This window comes from Sinocyclocheilus anshuiensis, unplaced genomic scaffold (assembly GCF_001515605.1).
Source record: "Sinocyclocheilus anshuiensis isolate Anshui unplaced genomic scaffold, SAMN03320099.WGS_v1.1 scaffold668, whole genome shotgun sequence".
NCBI lineage: Eukaryota > Metazoa > Chordata > Actinopteri > Cypriniformes > Cyprinidae > Sinocyclocheilus > Sinocyclocheilus anshuiensis.
Window position 1 is genome coordinate 202,840 of NW_015557097.1, and position 16,831 is coordinate 219,670.

The window sequence follows — 16,831 nt, forward strand, 5'->3', positions numbered from 1 at the left end:
GCATTATCTCGATGAATAGGCTATTTTCTGTAAATTATTTTCATAGGCCTTCTTTTTACTCTTACAGTATTTTACAATGAAATTTAAATATAATTTTCTTAATTATATAGGCTTTTTTACCTTGTGTAACAATGTCACTAACTGTAACCAATATTAATTAATTTATTTACTGATATTTTTTTGCAGTGCGGAAGTCCAGGCAATTTATTCATCCCAGTGCTACTTTTTTTTCAATTGTTCTTCTAAGGCTAAAAATGTGCTATTTGTGATGGCAGACGCACAAGCCACGGCTTACTGGGCTGATGTTGTGTGGTGGATTACATTACAAACCCCTCTGCAGGAAAGTGAGAGCAGGACTGGCCTGGTGCCATTTTATGATCTTATGTTAACCAGACAGGTGGGGATCTCAACTTTCCCATGATCCAAGAGAAAAGTCACTAGTCTAGTGCCTACTAGTCTGCTTTCGCGATCTACAGCAACAGGGCTGTTTTCTTATTTTAGTGGGGCAGGAGGATGGAAACGTATGCTACATCTATTTTTAGAACCCCTTGCCTATGAGATTGCTTTGGGGGGGGGGGGCAAAGGCACGGGGGGGGATGGAGACGAAAAACAAAGGGAAATTACAGCCTAACCAGCAGCACGGGAGAATTGAGCGCGGTCTCTTTAAAGGCGGCACCTGCGCGTCGGCTGCTGCTGCTGCTGCAGTGCTCGGGTTATTCTCGGTGAAACCAACGGGGTAACTCGCGTTCAAACGACGCCCTACATCATCCATGGCGAGTACACATACTGTTGCTGTTATGATTCGCTCAATATCATATTCAATGTTTCTACGTTAGGCTAATCTTATGTTGGGGATGGAGAGGGAAATAATGCTTACCTTGCAGCATGTGTGATTGCTTTGAAGAATCTTTTAAATTATTTTTTGCTGAAAGGGGAAATACACCTTGATGTGGATGTAAAGAGACAAACAGATAGCCCACACATTGAAAAGTTTTTACTTCTAAAAACATTCTTACAATATTTTACAGCAAAAATAAATTTATTGTCCTGCTAAATTGAATATAATATGGGAAGGTAAATTAAGATATACAGATAGACAGACAGACAGAATATATAATTTATAAAACAGACAGACAGATAGATGTCTACATAGACAGACATTAGACAGACAGACAGACATTAGACAGACAGACAGACAGACAGACATTAGACTGACAGACAGACGGATAGACGGATAGACGGATAGACAGATAGACAGATAGATAGATAGATAGAGATTAATGGATGGAGGAATTCTGATATTTACATAATCTACAAATCAATCTTTAAACTGTAATGAACTAATCTGGGCAGGTTAAGAAATTATTAAATAAAATAATTATACATAAAGAGAATAACTGCTCAGAGACTTTCTTCCTCACAAGATACTCTAAGATAGCGCCTGCACATCACTGGAGATGAAGAAACTGTGGTCAGGTTATTTTGTGATGGTTAATAATTAATGTTTATTAATGAAAAGTACACTAACTTTTAAGAGGTAAGAGAGGTCAGTGGTAAATTATAACATAACCACATAATCCTCACCCTCTACAGCATATTTGACATGTCATATCTTACAACATACAAGACAAAATATGGTCACTGGGTCCTTGCCAAATAATTACTTCTCTACTTTCAATGTTATCAGAGTTTGTACTCAATATTTCTCAGAAACAAGCATCAATTAATCCATGGCAAAAATCCTTTAGCAGACCACACCTTTCTAAGGTAAGAGATAAGGCCTCTCCATAAAACTAATAATTTATTATCTAGAATTTGGCATGCAAAGGAAACCCAGAATATAAATAGAGTGTGTGGTTGTGAGAGACATTCAGATACACTGGGCAGACTGGTAGAATGGCTCTGACAGCAATTAGTCTCCTGTGCTTTGCAGCTTTGCTGCCTTTCCCAGGACTGGGGCTGCCTGCAGGCTCAGGTGAGGATTGAGTTTAATTCCTTGCAGGTCTAGGTATGAAAAAGTATTAATTTTATTATACTTATGTTAGCTTTTATGAAAACACTATTATCCACAGAAACTGAGTAAAGACCAAAAAGTTAATTCATGACAGATTACCTCATTATTTGTTATTAAATTTATTAATGCTCTAAATTACTACAGCATGTATTTGAACTAAATAATGCTGTTCTCTCCCTCCCTCTCTCTCTCTCGAATAGGCAAGCTGGAACAGGTACCCGTTAGAGTGACTGTCATTAATGAATTAACTAATGAGCAGATCTCCTACTCCACCACTGTGGTAGAGGAAGGGCTGATGTTTGGTGTCTTAAATCAACTGCAGGACACCAACGACGGTTTCAAGTACTCCACAAACTTTTACTGAATTTACTTGTTTAGTACACTTCACATGCAGTAATGTGACTGTAGTATAGAAGAGTATACCTGATTAACTTTGGTTGTGATTAACTTACTTGTGATGACTGACATACTTAATCAAAAGCATTTGTAGTGTAATGACTGAATAAGATTATGGTGAAATGGGGCCTATCTGTGATAAGCCTGAGATGTTTTTCCAGTCATACCTGACTCAACAGTTGTCTTGTCAGTTCATTGTAAAGGCTTAGGGCTAACAAAATATTTAGAAAGCAGACTGTGAACTGAATTTTTGTGCTAATTCTGATTAATTCTTTATTTTTGATACAACAATAGATTCACATACACTATTCATAAAACCTTTGGCATATATCTGGAGAGTGTGAACGGATTGGCTGGATCTGATAAGGATCAGACATACTGGGAGCTTCTGTCTGAGAAAGCAGGAGTTATAACCCGACTGGAAGTGGGTACGTGAATGAAGATAATCATATAACATTACTTTATTGTTGTGGTGCAGGAAAGGACATTTGGCTTAATCTTGATTTAATTTATAACACAAAATAATTAAATCAAAATAGTTTTCAAATGCACAAAATACAAATAGCTTCCTTTTAAATATAGGTTATTTATACTCTGAATTCTGGAATGTCTCAATGTTTTGCAGGAATTGGCTGCTACCAACCCCAGAGAGACGAGAATATGATCCTGAGGTTCACCACTTGGGCCAAAAAATAGATCTTTTTTTTTAAACATCAGTTGTATTAAGTTATTCTAAATGTTACTGCCGAATTAAAACCACATATTAGAATCAACACAAAATTTAACAATTAATAAACTCATAATTTCATTGTGTTCTCAGTATAATACTCTAATAAACGTATGCTGATGAAACTGAAAAGCCTCCCTGATCTTTTAACAATACTAACTAACTGGAGTCAAACAAATAGAATAGAGTAGGTATAGAAAAGAATGTGTCAGTATTTTGTTGAACCACCTTTTGCTTTAATTACAGCCTTTAGTCTGTTGGGATATGTCTTTGTCTCTACTAACTTTGCACATCTAGACTTTGCAATATTTGCCCACTCTTCTCTGCAGAACTGCTCAAGTTCAGTTCAATTTGATGGTGAGCGTTTGTGGACTGCAGTCTTCAAGTCATTCCACAGATTTTCAATGGGGTTTAAGTCTGGGCTCTGACTGGGCCATGCAAGGACATTCATCTTTTTCTCCTTCAACCACTGTGTGCTCAGTTTTGCTGTGTGCTTTGGGTCACTGTCATGTTGGAAGATAAACCTTCTTCCCTTTGACAACTTTCTGGCAGAAGGCAGCAGATTTTCCTCAAGAATTTGACGGTATTTTGCCCCATTATCTATTTTCCTTCTATCCTGACAAGTGCTCCAGGTCCCTGCTGCAGAGAAACAGCCCATCACAGGATATTAGCACCTCCATGCTTTACTGGAGGAATGCTGTTATTTGGATGGTGAGCTGTATTGGATTTCCACCAGACATATCGTTTGGTGTTGAGGCCAAATAATAAAATTTTAGTCTCATCTGCTTCTTAATCTTCAAGGTGTGTTTGGGCAAAACTCAGTCGTGACTGCATGTGGACTTTCTTGAGGAGTGGCTTTTTTTTCTTGCAACCCTCCCATACAAGCCACATTTGTGGAGAATTTGTGATATTGTTGTCACATGCACACGATGACCACTCTTTGTCATAAATTCCTGCAACTGCTTCAGAGTAGCTGTAGGCCTCTTAGCCTCTCTGACCAGTTTCCTCCTGCTCTTTCATCCAGTTTGGAGCGACGTCCTGATCCAGGGAGGGTCTGTGTTAACTGCTTCAGAGTTGCTGTAGGCCTATTGGTGGCCTCTCTGACCAGTTTCCTCCTGCTCTTTCATCCAGTTTGGAGTGACGTCCTGATCCAGGGAAGGCCTGTGTTGTACCAAATACCTTCCACTTCTTAATAACAGACTTCACTGTGCTTCTAGGAATTGATAAAGCCTTTGAATTTTTTTATCCATCTCCTGACTTGTGCCTGTCCACAACTTTATCCCAGATTCAGTTGCACTACCAAGGACTGAAATGCTCCAGGAATGGGGGTGATTCTTTTTTATACCCACTGTATATTAGTGTTTCTTCACTTGGCTTATGCTCAAGTAACAAGTTTAAAGCTTCATCTCTGTACTAAATACAGAACAGGAAAAACAGCAATGTTTCAGAATATCTGGGCTTTTGTAGTCTGAGTTTGTAGTGATTTAGATGGCTAAATAGACAGACAACAATTAGTCCTTTTCACTTTGCAGTTTTTTTTCTGGGGCTTTTTTTACCTTTATTTACATATGTGACCTTGAGGAAGCTGTGTACTTAAATTATGCTACTTTAATGTTACAATATTTGGATTAGTTCACTGGCTATAAAGAACCATAGAAAACCTTGAAATATCAGGGACTTTAAAATGGTGATTTCCAGGCAAGAAAAAAACATCATACAATTATATATAGTCTTCAAAAAAATGTAAAAATCTAGTGAAATGATTTTCCCAGCTCTAAAATATGCACATTAAATATAACTTTGTTATATTTCAAGTTTAATTTATGTTTAATTTATTGCTTTTGCAATAATAATTAAAAAAAATCCTAAATAGATTGTCGTCCTCTTTTTTTGTTGCTTAACAAACATTTACAGACATTTAAAAATCAAGTAAATGCATATTTTTCAAATCTAATACAATTTCATCAAATTCAAAGTGAAATACATTGTAAATTGAAAAAGAGATAGTATAGTATAATATAGTATAGCATAGCATAGAATAGTATAGTATTTAAACCTAATTATAATGTGATGACTGAATACGTTTGTGGAAGACGAGGACAATTAATTAAAGTAACTATAATTATTCTATAATCTCTGATGAGATGAGAGGCTTTTACAGTCAGATCTGACTAGTCAATATGGACTTAGGTTTAGGGAGTGAGCCATGGGATGTCATATTTGCTGTTTAGCTTGACTTTCACATGTGCTTTAAGTAAATTCCATATTTCTTTGTTTGTCAATCTTTGTTTCCCTGCATTTCTTGGCTGACCACTCCTTTTAAAGATATGGAAAAAAATCCTATATATCCTTTTTTTTTGGAAATGTCATTTTCTGCATTCATTTTACTACAGTCAAACGTGAACACACAGTCCCTGACTCAAGGATTGTGTTGTCATTCAATTGTATAAGCCTCAGATTTTTGCTAATTTAATTTGTGTGTGTGTTAATTCTGCTCATTTCTATTAGTTTCACATACAGCATTAACAAAAGCTTTAGCATATATCTGCAGAGTGTGAACGGACTGGCTGGATCTACTGAAAACCACGCATACTGGGAGCTTCTATAGTTGCTTTTTTTTTTTTTACAGTGTGGAATGTTTTTCTTCAAAAATATTTTTTGGCAACAGTGCATTCTTTGTTATATTTATTTATTTATTTCCTGGTACTTTTGCGATGAACAATCCTAAACAGATTCTCTTCCTTGTTCCTGTCATTCAAGTTCCTCTTCAGACTGTTCCTATAATGTGATGACTGAATACGTTTTTGGAAGACGAGAACAAAGAATCAATGTAACTATCATAGATCTGTTTGATGTTCTTTCCTCATGTTCTTGGCTGACCACTCCTTTTTAAGGTATGACTTTCCCAGGAATGATATGACTTAAAAAGTTGGAATGCAAAAAAATAAATATAAATATAGGGTGTGTGGTTGTGAGAGACATTCAGATACACTGGGCAGACTGGTAGAATGGCTCTAACAGCGATTAGTCTTCTGTGCTTTGCAGCTTTGCTGCCTTTCCCAGGACTGGGGGGACGTGATGACCACTCAGGTGAGTTTTCCTCTATAAAGCCATGATTTCTGCTTCAAATAAGGAGAAACATGATTGAATTGAAATCATTTTAGGTCAAATAACATTTGAGAAGTATGATTTAATAGGATTCTCTGAGACTCTCTTGTACAAAATTTCTCTTCTTAACAGGAAAGCAGGGACAGATCCCCATTAAGGTGACTGTCATTAATAAATTCAATAACACAAACGTCTCCTACTCCCCTATTGCGACAGTGGGAATGCCGATGTTTGGGGTCTTAAATCAACTACACGACACAAACAACAACTTCAAGTATGGCACTAAATGTTATCAAATTATTCTGGTTTCATGTACTTTACAAGCCATAAAACAAGCATAGTATAGTAGGTTAATAGGTTATGGGGAAACCTATACAGTCTACTGTACAATGTTCAGGACTATAAGGAACTGTTGTAGTGCTAATTTAATTTTTTGTGCTAATTTTGCTACATGTATTTCTATTAGCTTCACATACAACATTAGCAAAAGCTATGGCATATATCTGCAGAGTGTGAACGGACTGGCTGGATCTACTGAAAACCACACATACTGGGAGCTTCTGTCAAAGAAAGGAAACACTATAACCCGACTGAACGTGGGTAAGTGCATCAGTTTAATTATATAGCACTCACTTTATGTCACACAGTATGTGTGCAAATATATTGGAGCAAGACAATTTTTTTTTTTTGTATTTTGGTTTCACTTTATTTACAACACAAATATAAAATATTTTTTTCCCCTCAATCTTCTACAGGAATCGGCTGCTACCAACCCAAGAAAAATGAGAATTTCATCATGAATTTCACCACTTGGGACTAAAAGGAGATTTGTTTTCTACTATCACATTTATGGTTATAAATGAGACCCCTCTGATGCTGATTCAACTCTGATTCAACTATATTAATACGATACTACATTAATCTTGTATCAATCATGAAGTGAATGAATAAACTAATAATTTCATTGTATCTACAGAAGCATAATGTTCTAATAAAATCACTTATGGAACTGAAATGTGTCTCTTATCTTTCCACAATTATGACTAACTAACTAGATACAATCAAATGTACATTCCCAGTACTGTATATTCAGCACTCATAGAGCTCCCTCTTCACCTGGCTTATGCTCAGAGGGTAACAACATTATGAGTTCATCTCTGTACTACTATACACAGATCAGGGAAAAACATTTCCGAATGTTTAGGCTTTTGTAGAAAAGGAAAATGAATACAGATTCACTGTCTTCTATCCTGTAGAAGCTTGAGGGAACAAACAAGAACACTGATTTTGAAATATTGTTTGCATTACTGCAGTTACAGTATTTGCCACTTGCTTTAACTAGCCACAATTTAAATGACTCTATAAAAACTTACCGCAGGGAGTGAAGCAGTCACAGTCGCAGTAGTTGCAGCGTGTAAACCAGTGCTTCCAGCCCGATTCTTTAGTTCTGCAGTTCTCAATTCGACTGCATTTGTGGTTCAGAGGGATTGCATAGCTCTTAGCATCAGGACAGGTGGACGAACATGTCCCGTCAATGTCCTTCTCACTGATCTCAACCCGGCCACGATGACACACTCCTAATGTCACATACAGGAGGAGAGACAGAATTGTACCTAACTTATATTGAATACAGCCAATGAAATTCATTTCTGTGTAAAATGTAACTGACCATAACTATTGTTTAATCTCCAAAACTCAGACTTTGACCTAAAGTAAAATATTTTAATAATATAAATATTATTTAAAAAAGCTGATCAACTTAATACATGTATGCACTTTTTATTAAAAATAGTATGTATCAGTACTAGATATTTCATGTTTTCATGTTATGGACAATGACTATGCACTCTAAGAAAAATCTTTAAAAATAGGGAACAATGCACTTATGTGTTAATACGAAAGAAGTATCTGTAGTGATTTTTCACAGGTGTTTTCCCTTTCCTTTGACGTATGCATTGCATTTTGTTGTGTTTTAGGATTAAAGCAAATGCCTGCACTTCGTGGATAAAATCCTGACAGAAAATTTCCAATACCTTTTCCATTTATCTATGGATTTTTTTCTTACAGTGTGAGGTAATTTTGAAGAATTATTTTTAGCAACAGTACTAACTATAACTACTTTAGTTTGTGTTCAGTCTCTCATATACTATACAAACAGTACATGAGATTAAGACAGATTAGGTCTCAGTTTTGTGTGCACTTTCTGGGTAATTCCATCATTTGTGTGCAACGTCCAGCCAGACCAGGACTTACTGAGACAGGACGGTTTGGGTGTCCATTTCCCATTGGACTGACAGGCTCGGGCAGGATCTCCCACCAACACGAACCCTGGCCTGCAGTCGTACCGCACTACAGAACCCACCCACCAATCACTCCCATACACCATCCCATTAAAGTCCACATCAGGCTTTCCACAATTCACTAGGGAAAAGAAAATGACAGAAGATTAAACATGAGACAAAACAATGCCTGCACTTCGTGGATAAAATCCTGACAGAAAATTTCCAGTACCTTTTCCATTTATCTATGGATTTTTTTCTTACAGTGTGAGGTAATTTTGAAGAATTATTTTTAGCAACAGTACTAACTATAACTACTTTAGTTTGTGTTCAGTCTCTCATATACTATACAAACAGTACATGAGATTAAGACAGATTAGGTCTCAGTTTTGTGTGCACTTTCTGGGTAATTCCATCATTTGTGTGCAACGTCCAGCCAGACCAGGACTTACTGAGACAGGACGGTTTGGGTGTCCATTTCCCATTGGACTGACAGGCTCGGGCAGGATCTCCCACCAACACGAACCCTGGCCTGCAGTCGTACCGCACTACAGAACCCACCCACCAATCACTCCCATACACCATCCCATTAAAGTCCACATCAGGCTTTCCACAATTCACTAGGGAAAAGAAAATGACAGAAGATTAAACATGAGACAAAACATAAACACATAAAACACATAAAAAGTTGTAGTTCACACACACAAATCAATAGCTGGATCTTTGGTTTTGTGGAAATAGTGATAGCAACAAAAATGGAGTACATTACATTAAAGGGATAGTTCACCCAAAAATGAAAACTCAATCATGTTTCAAACCTAACTTACTTTCTTCTGCTGAACACAAAAGAAGATATTTGAAGAACGCTGGTAAATATTTTGGTTTTAAAACCTCTTAAAGTAACAGGTTTTTTTTGTTTTTGTTGTTACAATGGATTCCACTGCATGGACAAAAAAAAACAACACAAAAAAAAAACAGACTTTTGAGACATGTTCCACATAAAGATGATTTTAAGATGATGATCAGGTGTACCTCTATAGAAGGATTTGTATCCCACCCAGCAGCAGTCTGAATCTCCACAGTTGTCTCTCTTGAGCTCCCAGTGTCTGCCTTTACACCCTCCAAAACAAAGGGGGGCTGTCCCGGACCAGTAAGTGTCCTCCAGTTCATCCTCCTGTTCCACCTCCAACAGACCTGAGGGACATAGTGCAGTCTACGGTGCTCAAATTCATGCATCCTTTACCAATTTTCAATGTACAATATTTCCGACATTTTGTCAATTTGTAAAATAAATCTTGATGCTTAGTTTAGATATCCTGTTAGTTCATAAATGAATCAAGTGCTTCTCTTACCGCTTCCTAGATCTTCCTCCACAGCTGTTCTTTCAGTAAATGCAGTTAAAGGCGCTCGAGTGAACACCACATTCAAGGACCCCAGAAACAGCAGCAGAAGATTTCCTAGTTTCATGTTGTTTTAATGGTGGAAATTCTTCTCCAAAACATAAGTTGTCTATATCTCTTCAGTTCTCTTCTTCTGAACGTCTCCCACTCATTTTCTAATCAGTGTTTCCTTGTTCTGTTGTCTCATATCGTAGAAGTCATTATGTGAATAATATAGAAAAACAATTTGCATTAGGAACTGTATTCTTTAAAGGCTATTTTCAAAAACCTGTTTTCCTGCAGAAGACAGATGGAAAGAAAGGGGAAGTGTTGCATCTTAGCTTACATTAAGCCGTTAACACAAACTAATCTCTTAAATTCCGCTAACACACCAGCTAACATCACCAGAGCAGAGAGAAAGAGATTATAGAGAAAGGGAGAGAGCCATGGGAAGTCTGATTTGCAGTTTAGCTTAAATATCAGTTGTGCTGATTGTAAAGTTCATGTTTCTCACATCTTGTCCAGTTCGCTTCCCTAAGCAGAGTTCCTAGTGTGCTTGAGACCTGCAGTGATTGTAATTACTGTAACGACACAGATCTGTGAAAAGTGCTCCTCAAACACTGACCTCTGACTACTGCAGTGATGCATAAACTTCTGCCTAACCCAGCACAACCTGCCTGCTGGCTCTTGTCCTGAGAGATTCAAACAAACAGGACTTACAAGTACTGTTCTTACAGTCACACAGCACACGGGATCACAGAACAAAGTGGATTATCCCCAGAACACACTCCGTACCTGAATACACAAGCTTTCATTTTTTCACTCACAGAGGAATATATACAGTATATATACACACTAATGATCAAAAGTTTGGGATTGGTAAGATGTTTTTTTTTAACGTTTTTTAAAAGATGTCTCTCGCGCACCAAGGCTGCATTTATTTGATAGCAGTAAAATTGTGAAATACTATTACAATTTAAAGTATTTTAATATATTTTAAAATGTAATTCATTCCTCTGATGGCACAACAGAAAAAAAAATTACTACTTTGAATGGCAAAAAAAATATTTCTGTTTACAATCAAAATATTTTAATTAGAAAAGAACAAAACAAAGAGGACAAAAGATGTATTGAAATAACTGCCATTGTTTATTTAAAATAAAATTATGTCTTTTAGTATAGTCAGTTTGCCCTAAATGAATTCTTCCATCTCAGTTAGATTATTAGGACTCAATGGCAAATAAAAGTCCTAAGGAAAAGATGTATATTAAAAAAAAAAAAAAAAAAAAGAACAATTCATTTTAACTACAACTAAAAAAACAATTAATTTTAACTACTACTATGATAGAACAGCAGTAGAAACTGGAAGCTTCATCCAGAATGGGCCTTTCTGGACAACAGAACTGATCTGAAGTTGAAAAATAAATTAAAGAGGAATGGTGGCCAGTTTAAAGTTCAGAAGCACTTCCAATTCATCTTTAAAACAGAAGCACACTGTATACAACTATACACTATAAAGAGTTCTCCACAGAGATCTGTCCATCTTCCTTTACATTAAGAGTCAAAGAAAGCTGATTAAACTGTTCAGTAGGATACATTTCTGTTCTCCCTTACCCTTTTGTCTCTCGTTTGTTGCTCTCACTCACACACACACACACACACACACACACACACACACACAGTCTAATTCAAAGGGATAGTTTAGCCCAAAATTAAAATGGCGTAATTTAATCTTATTGTTCCAACCCTGCAGTGTCCATCAAGAAATAAGACATCTTGAATGTGTGCGCGCGTGTTTTCCCTACAAGGAAAGTGACTTACTTTTCTAAGCTCCAAACAGGGAAAAAAAAAATAAAATCACATAAATACTTAAAACATACAAGTCACAGGAGCTACATTTAACATACTTTCACAGTGTTTTTGTCCATTTTGGAGCTTAGTGGAATAAATCACCATTCATTTTTGTTGAATGGAAAAAGGCAACTCACACACTCCGCTTAACATCTCATTTTGTGTTTTGTGACAAACAAAAATAATATGGGGACATTTATGGAGTAAATTATAACAAAAATGGTCCTTTTTGAGTGAACTATTCATTTAACCACATCCTCAGAGCTAACCAGTGATTCAGCTTCAGCTGTTCTGTTCAGTGCGGTGTTCAAGGGGTTTGATGATGACGACAGCATCCTCAAACACACTCTATTCCTGCTTTGGTCCCCTGTTAGTATCATAGCACTTTTTGTCACAGAGTTATTTGGAATGTCCTAATGTACCTTTTTATTGTCTGACACAGCAGTTTTAGGGCGTTGCAGTAATCAGAGATGCAGTTAAACCACCTCCATGCCCAGCTGTTGGGCAGTGTCTTGTAGCTGACGCATTACGGACCCCTCCCTTGTAGAGTCTGTTTCTGAGGAGGTGCCGGCTGTCAACACCAAGAACACACTTTCTGTATTTTCCTGTGTCCTACAGTCATTCACTCCCTCCTTTCTTATTCCTGCCTCTGTATTTCCACCCATGGTGCCGAGGGGCCCCGACTCCTCCAGTTCTTCACCGGGCTGGACGTTCTGCTGGCTGGACTCACTGCTGTCCCCCTCTCCCTGCCGCTCCCGCATTAGCTGCTCTGTTAGCTCCACGCTCTCATAGCGGATCAACTGCAGGCGCATGAACCCATCTTCATGCTCTTTATACCTGAAAGAGATTGGTACAGGGCAAAAGACCATAGTCAAGTTAGATGGGTTAGGTTTACTGTCCACTGGAAACCCACCTCAAAATAAATATGGCATTTATATGTATAGTTAACCTACTCAAAAGTTTGGGTGCATTATGTTTTTTTTTTTTACATTTTAAGCTTTCTTTAAAACAGTATTTATTTAAAGGGGTCCTATTATGCTCTTTTACAAAGTCTTGATTTTGTTTTGGGGGTGTACTTGAACAGGCTCTCATACTAGGTTGTTTGAAAAACACGTTATTTTTCACATATTTTACATTATTACATTATCTCCCCAGTCTGGCATGAACGGCTCGAATAGTTCCTGTATCAAATGAAGGCCTGCCTTCTGAAATACGAAATGTGCTGTGATTGGTTAGCTGGGCCTGTGTGTGCTGTGATTGGTTCGCTGGGCCAGTGTGTGTTGTGATTGGCAGCACTCGGCGCCTGGTCGGGAAATGTCATGCCCTTTACCATAGCCGCCTGCGAGCTTCAGTGTAAATATTGCATCAAAATCAATTCAATTTGAGCGTGATTTAAACCCGGATGATTGTAACCACTCTAAGTTCGTCTGCCTTGGGAAAGCTAGCGTGTCTCCGACAGTGATAACACTCGTTGCCTTCTCTAGTGCAGCTCAACCAGGTCTCGTCCCATTCATCGGTATTTGTGATATCACAAATCCCGGAAAATATGCATTGTAGTCCAAACGAGTCGTTCGTTGTAGTTTTTGAAAAGTGATTTCTGTTAAATAAAATATCTCCTTCTGAAGTGGACTTTGAGCTTTGCAACTTTGCAGATAATTTTTATGCTCAAACAGCAACATTACAGACTAATTAAAGTTCAAAAAGTTCAAAAAGTAGAAAATTCAGCTTTGCCATCACAGGAACAAATTACACTTTAAATTGTATTAAAAAACAGAAAAGAGTTATTTTAAATTGCAATAAAATTTCACCATATTACTGCTTTTGACTATTTTTTAACGATCTTCTTTCAAAACCATAAAAATCTCACCGATCAGAAATTTTTGAACAGGAGTGAAGGTTGAGGAAATCAGCAACAAAAACAATCTTAAACTGAGACAAACACCCCATAAGAGAAAGACCATCTAATGTTTATTACAGACAAAACTAGAAAGAGCTTTCTGAAATCAAAAGCAAAAGGAGACAAGACTAAAAGGAAGGAGGAAGTCTTCATACCTAAATCTCGGGTGTCCTGAAGGCCATTTGAACTGATGTTTCTTGCGTAGGTGGGCAGTGAGGTTGTTCCCCCGGGTGAAGCATTGCTCACACACATGACACTTATAGCGAGGAGTGTAATCTCCCTAAATGCAAAACAGCAAATAAACATTTTTAGCTATTCTGATGCTATGAGCTGAATATGAGTGCAAATGTTATGATGTAGAATTGTATTCACTTTCTGACGCACATTTCATTTAATTTTGTTTGCTCACAATGTTTCACACAATGTTTTCTGCCTTTGTATTTTATACATTAATCATGTGTGCTGGCTGTATGAGAGAAGTTACATCTATAGAAGTTCCCACATTAATTATTTCTAGATTAGATAGATCATTATTATAGATCAAACCTGGGACCTTATCATTGTAAGAGTCCTTCTTACTAAAACAAATCTTACTTCAGGCTATAAAACACAAGTCTCATAGAAATTGCATTTGCTTGTTTACATTTGAAATAATGATTACCAGTCCTGAATGTAACAATGAGCACCAAGTCAGCATATTAGAATGATTTCTGAAGGATCATGACAATGAAGACGTGAGTTGCATTTGTAGATATTCCCACATTAATTATTTCTAGATTACCTGGGGCCTTATCATTACAAGAGTCCTTCCTACTAAAACAATTCTTACTTCAGGCTATAAAACACAAGTCTCTCTACATTTGAAATAATTAAAAATTGGTAAAACAACATTAGTCCGAAATGTACTAATTTTATATATTATTGATTGCTTATCCTCCTTTTTATTGCCATATTCATGGCCAAAAATAAAATAAAATAATTTGCTACATGTCTTTCCAAACTTGACTGACTTTATTCTGTGGAACACAATAGAAGTGGTTTCGTGATTTTATATTGAAGTCATGATATGTAGATATGAATGTGGCTGTCATTTTCTGCCTGGCTCACCTCATGAACACGTTTGTAGTGGTTCTTGATTGAGTAAAGGGAGCGGGTGGAGTAGTCGCAATCAGCGAAGTCACATCGATATGCTGGCTCACTGCTGTGTGTGTCTAAATGCTTCCGCAAGTCTATCAGGTTTTTACAGCTGAAAAACCAGACAAACAAACAAACTGACAGACCATGTTCTGACAAACAGGTCTTAAATGGCAGACGGAAAGATTAGAAATATCCAGGGATTATGATTCACCGTCTCTGGTAATGAAGTGACCCCACCTGTACTCGCAGTAGTCACAGCTGTAAGGCTTCTCGTTGGAATGACGAAACTTGATATGGTTTCTCAGCGAGGATGGTGATGGACAGGTCATATCACACAGTGGACATTTATAATGGTTGACTTTGATCAGAGAACAGAGAAGAACATCATTAGGCAATAAAGGCCTGTGAGGTCCAATACAGCAGAACAAAGTACAACCTCTATGACACTTGACATACAAAAAGACCCATACCATGGTTCCTCATGTGGTCTCTCAGCAGCCTCTCAGTGGCAAAACGTTTAGAGCAGTGAGAACATTGAAATCTTTGACCTGCAGACACATTTGCACACAAACAAATGGGTGCAATGAGCCATGCTAATCAATCTAATAAATTTTTTTGTTATGTTCAATAAAAGAATTCAAATTCGTTCAATACTGAAGGTTTTCAAATTCCGTTATTGTGGTTTCTACATGTGTACCACCTCAAACACAACGCCCTCACCTTCAATGGAGGTTTGTCGTCGAATGTGGTCAAAGAACTTTGTGTTGTTGGCGAACATTCCTCCACAGGTCGGACATGCCACCAGCTTTTCCTGTGTGTGGCTACGCATGTGCTCTCGCAACTTAAACCTGCCCTTGAAAGAGGCCTCACAGTCTAGAAATAAGAAGGAAAAGTTAACGTCTTCTCATAAATGTGCATATCTTTAAAAGTCATTATGAGCAGGGAAACCTTTAAGGAGCATTCATACAACTAAGATGCTTAACATCATCTGCCATGGGGTTCAATATAGGTAGCACAAATATGGTACAGAACAGACAAAATGGACAAATAATCCACCTTATTTTTAACACAAGGTAGCAGTCTGGACTTTATGAAATATAATCACTGATTATTCTATTCTTTCTGATTCTATGTTTATCTCATAACTGATTTGCTGCATCTCAAACAGGTGCCGACAACTACTAGGGGGCCTCAACAAACTTCCAAGGGGGTCTTTTTTTTTTTAAAGAATCAAATAAAATAAAATAAATAAATAAACTTTTAATTAAATTCGATTTACATTTTTCCTTGCTCTTTGGAGTGTTACAAGCTCTTGGTGCATAAAGAAGATCTGTAAAGTTGCAAAGACTAAAGCCTCAAATCCAAAGAGATATTCTTTATAAAAGTTAAGAGTCAACCACGCCTACCTAAAACGGCTCGTTCTAACACGCCCCCACATATCTACGTCACTATGTGGGAAGATTTGCATAACGCCACCCAAATGTTCACGCAAAGAAAGAAAGCGTAACTTTTATTCTCGCTGTAGTTTTGTTGTTGCCACCGCCGCCATGTCGTGAAGGCGCTGTGTTTCGTTGTGAAAGCGAAACTACTTTGTTTGGTCTTCCAAAAGAGGACGATATCCGCTTCTTCATGCCTAGAGCTGATCCGTGCTGGTCGCTGAGGAAATACATCAACTTTGCGCTGTGGATCGCCGGATCGGCTTTCACCGTGGACGAAGCGGAGTCCAGCCCGGAGTCATCACATGTGGTTGCCGCAAGCCTCCTTCATCGAATCCGCCAGCCGCGCCGTTCTCAAGGCCGCCTGCCGCCGCTCACTCTAGCCGCCATGTGTGACGCTGTGTGTTTCGTTGTGAAAGCGAAACTACTTTGTTTGGTCTTCCAAAAGAGGACACGACTACAAATAAGTGGTATTTACAACACTGTTCCAGAACACTTCAACCCAAATATTCAGATGTGTGCAGCACATTTTATGGAGGACCGTTTCCTGATCCTGGGAGAGTAGACTACAATGCCGGCTGTTCTGACTCAAAGACTGTAAGTACGT

At 37.7% G+C, this 16,831-nt stretch overlaps 3 protein-coding genes across 8 annotated transcripts in view; all 3 read right to left on the reverse strand.

Moving 5' to 3' along the window:
- Positions 1 to 6,179: 6,179 nt before the first annotated feature.
- LOC107677428 (complement receptor type 1-like) lies at positions 6,180 to 8,688 on the reverse strand. Of its 2 annotated transcripts, none has more exons than XM_016472321.1 (3): positions 8,499 to 8,688; positions 7,619 to 7,822; positions 6,180 to 6,256 (listed from the first exon to the last, which is right to left on the reverse strand). In XM_016472321.1, exons 1-3 carry the CDS (start codon positions 8,629 to 8,631, stop codon positions 6,240 to 6,242), a joined length of 354 nt encoding a protein of 117 aa, XP_016327807.1. In that variant the 5' UTR covers positions 8,632 to 8,688; the 3' UTR covers positions 6,180 to 6,239. The 2 variants fall into 2 exon arrangements, with proteins under 2 accessions (XP_016327807.1, XP_016327806.1); XM_016472320.1 differs by having other exon boundaries at positions 6,212 to 6,259.
- A 136-nt stretch (positions 8,689 to 8,824) lies between these two features.
- LOC107677427 (sushi, von Willebrand factor type A, EGF and pentraxin domain-containing protein 1-like) lies at positions 8,825 to 10,182 on the reverse strand. 2 transcript variants are annotated; one of them, XM_016472317.1, is made up of 3 exons: positions 9,877 to 10,182; positions 9,557 to 9,718; positions 8,825 to 9,144 (listed from the first exon to the last, which is right to left on the reverse strand). In XM_016472317.1, the coding sequence occupies exons 1-3, from the start codon at positions 9,989 to 9,991 to the stop codon at positions 8,891 to 8,893; spliced, it is 531 nt and encodes a 176-aa protein (XP_016327803.1). In that variant the 5' UTR covers positions 9,992 to 10,182; the 3' UTR covers positions 8,825 to 8,890. The 2 variants fall into 2 exon arrangements, with proteins under 2 accessions (XP_016327803.1, XP_016327804.1); XM_016472318.1 differs by having other exon boundaries at positions 9,067 to 9,144; positions 9,582 to 9,718.
- A 1,033-nt stretch (positions 10,183 to 11,215) lies between these two features.
- Positions 11,216 to 16,831, reverse strand: part of hinfp (histone H4 transcription factor) — an 8,582-nt gene continuing 2,966 nt past the window's right edge. For all 4 annotated transcript variants that reach the window (XM_016472316.1, XM_016472313.1, XM_016472314.1 and 1 more), the window contains exons 5-10: positions 15,509 to 15,661; positions 15,259 to 15,336; positions 15,026 to 15,146; positions 14,759 to 14,897; positions 13,807 to 13,931; positions 11,216 to 12,591 (exon numbers count right to left, since the gene is read on the reverse strand). In XM_016472316.1, the coding sequence (XP_016327802.1) occupies positions 12,231 to 12,591; positions 13,807 to 13,931; positions 14,759 to 14,897; positions 15,026 to 15,146; positions 15,259 to 15,336; positions 15,509 to 15,661 (977 nt within the window). In that variant the 3' untranslated portion in view covers positions 11,216 to 12,230. The remainder of the gene's footprint in view (positions 12,592 to 13,806; positions 13,932 to 14,758; positions 14,898 to 15,025; positions 15,147 to 15,258; positions 15,337 to 15,508; positions 15,662 to 16,831) is intronic.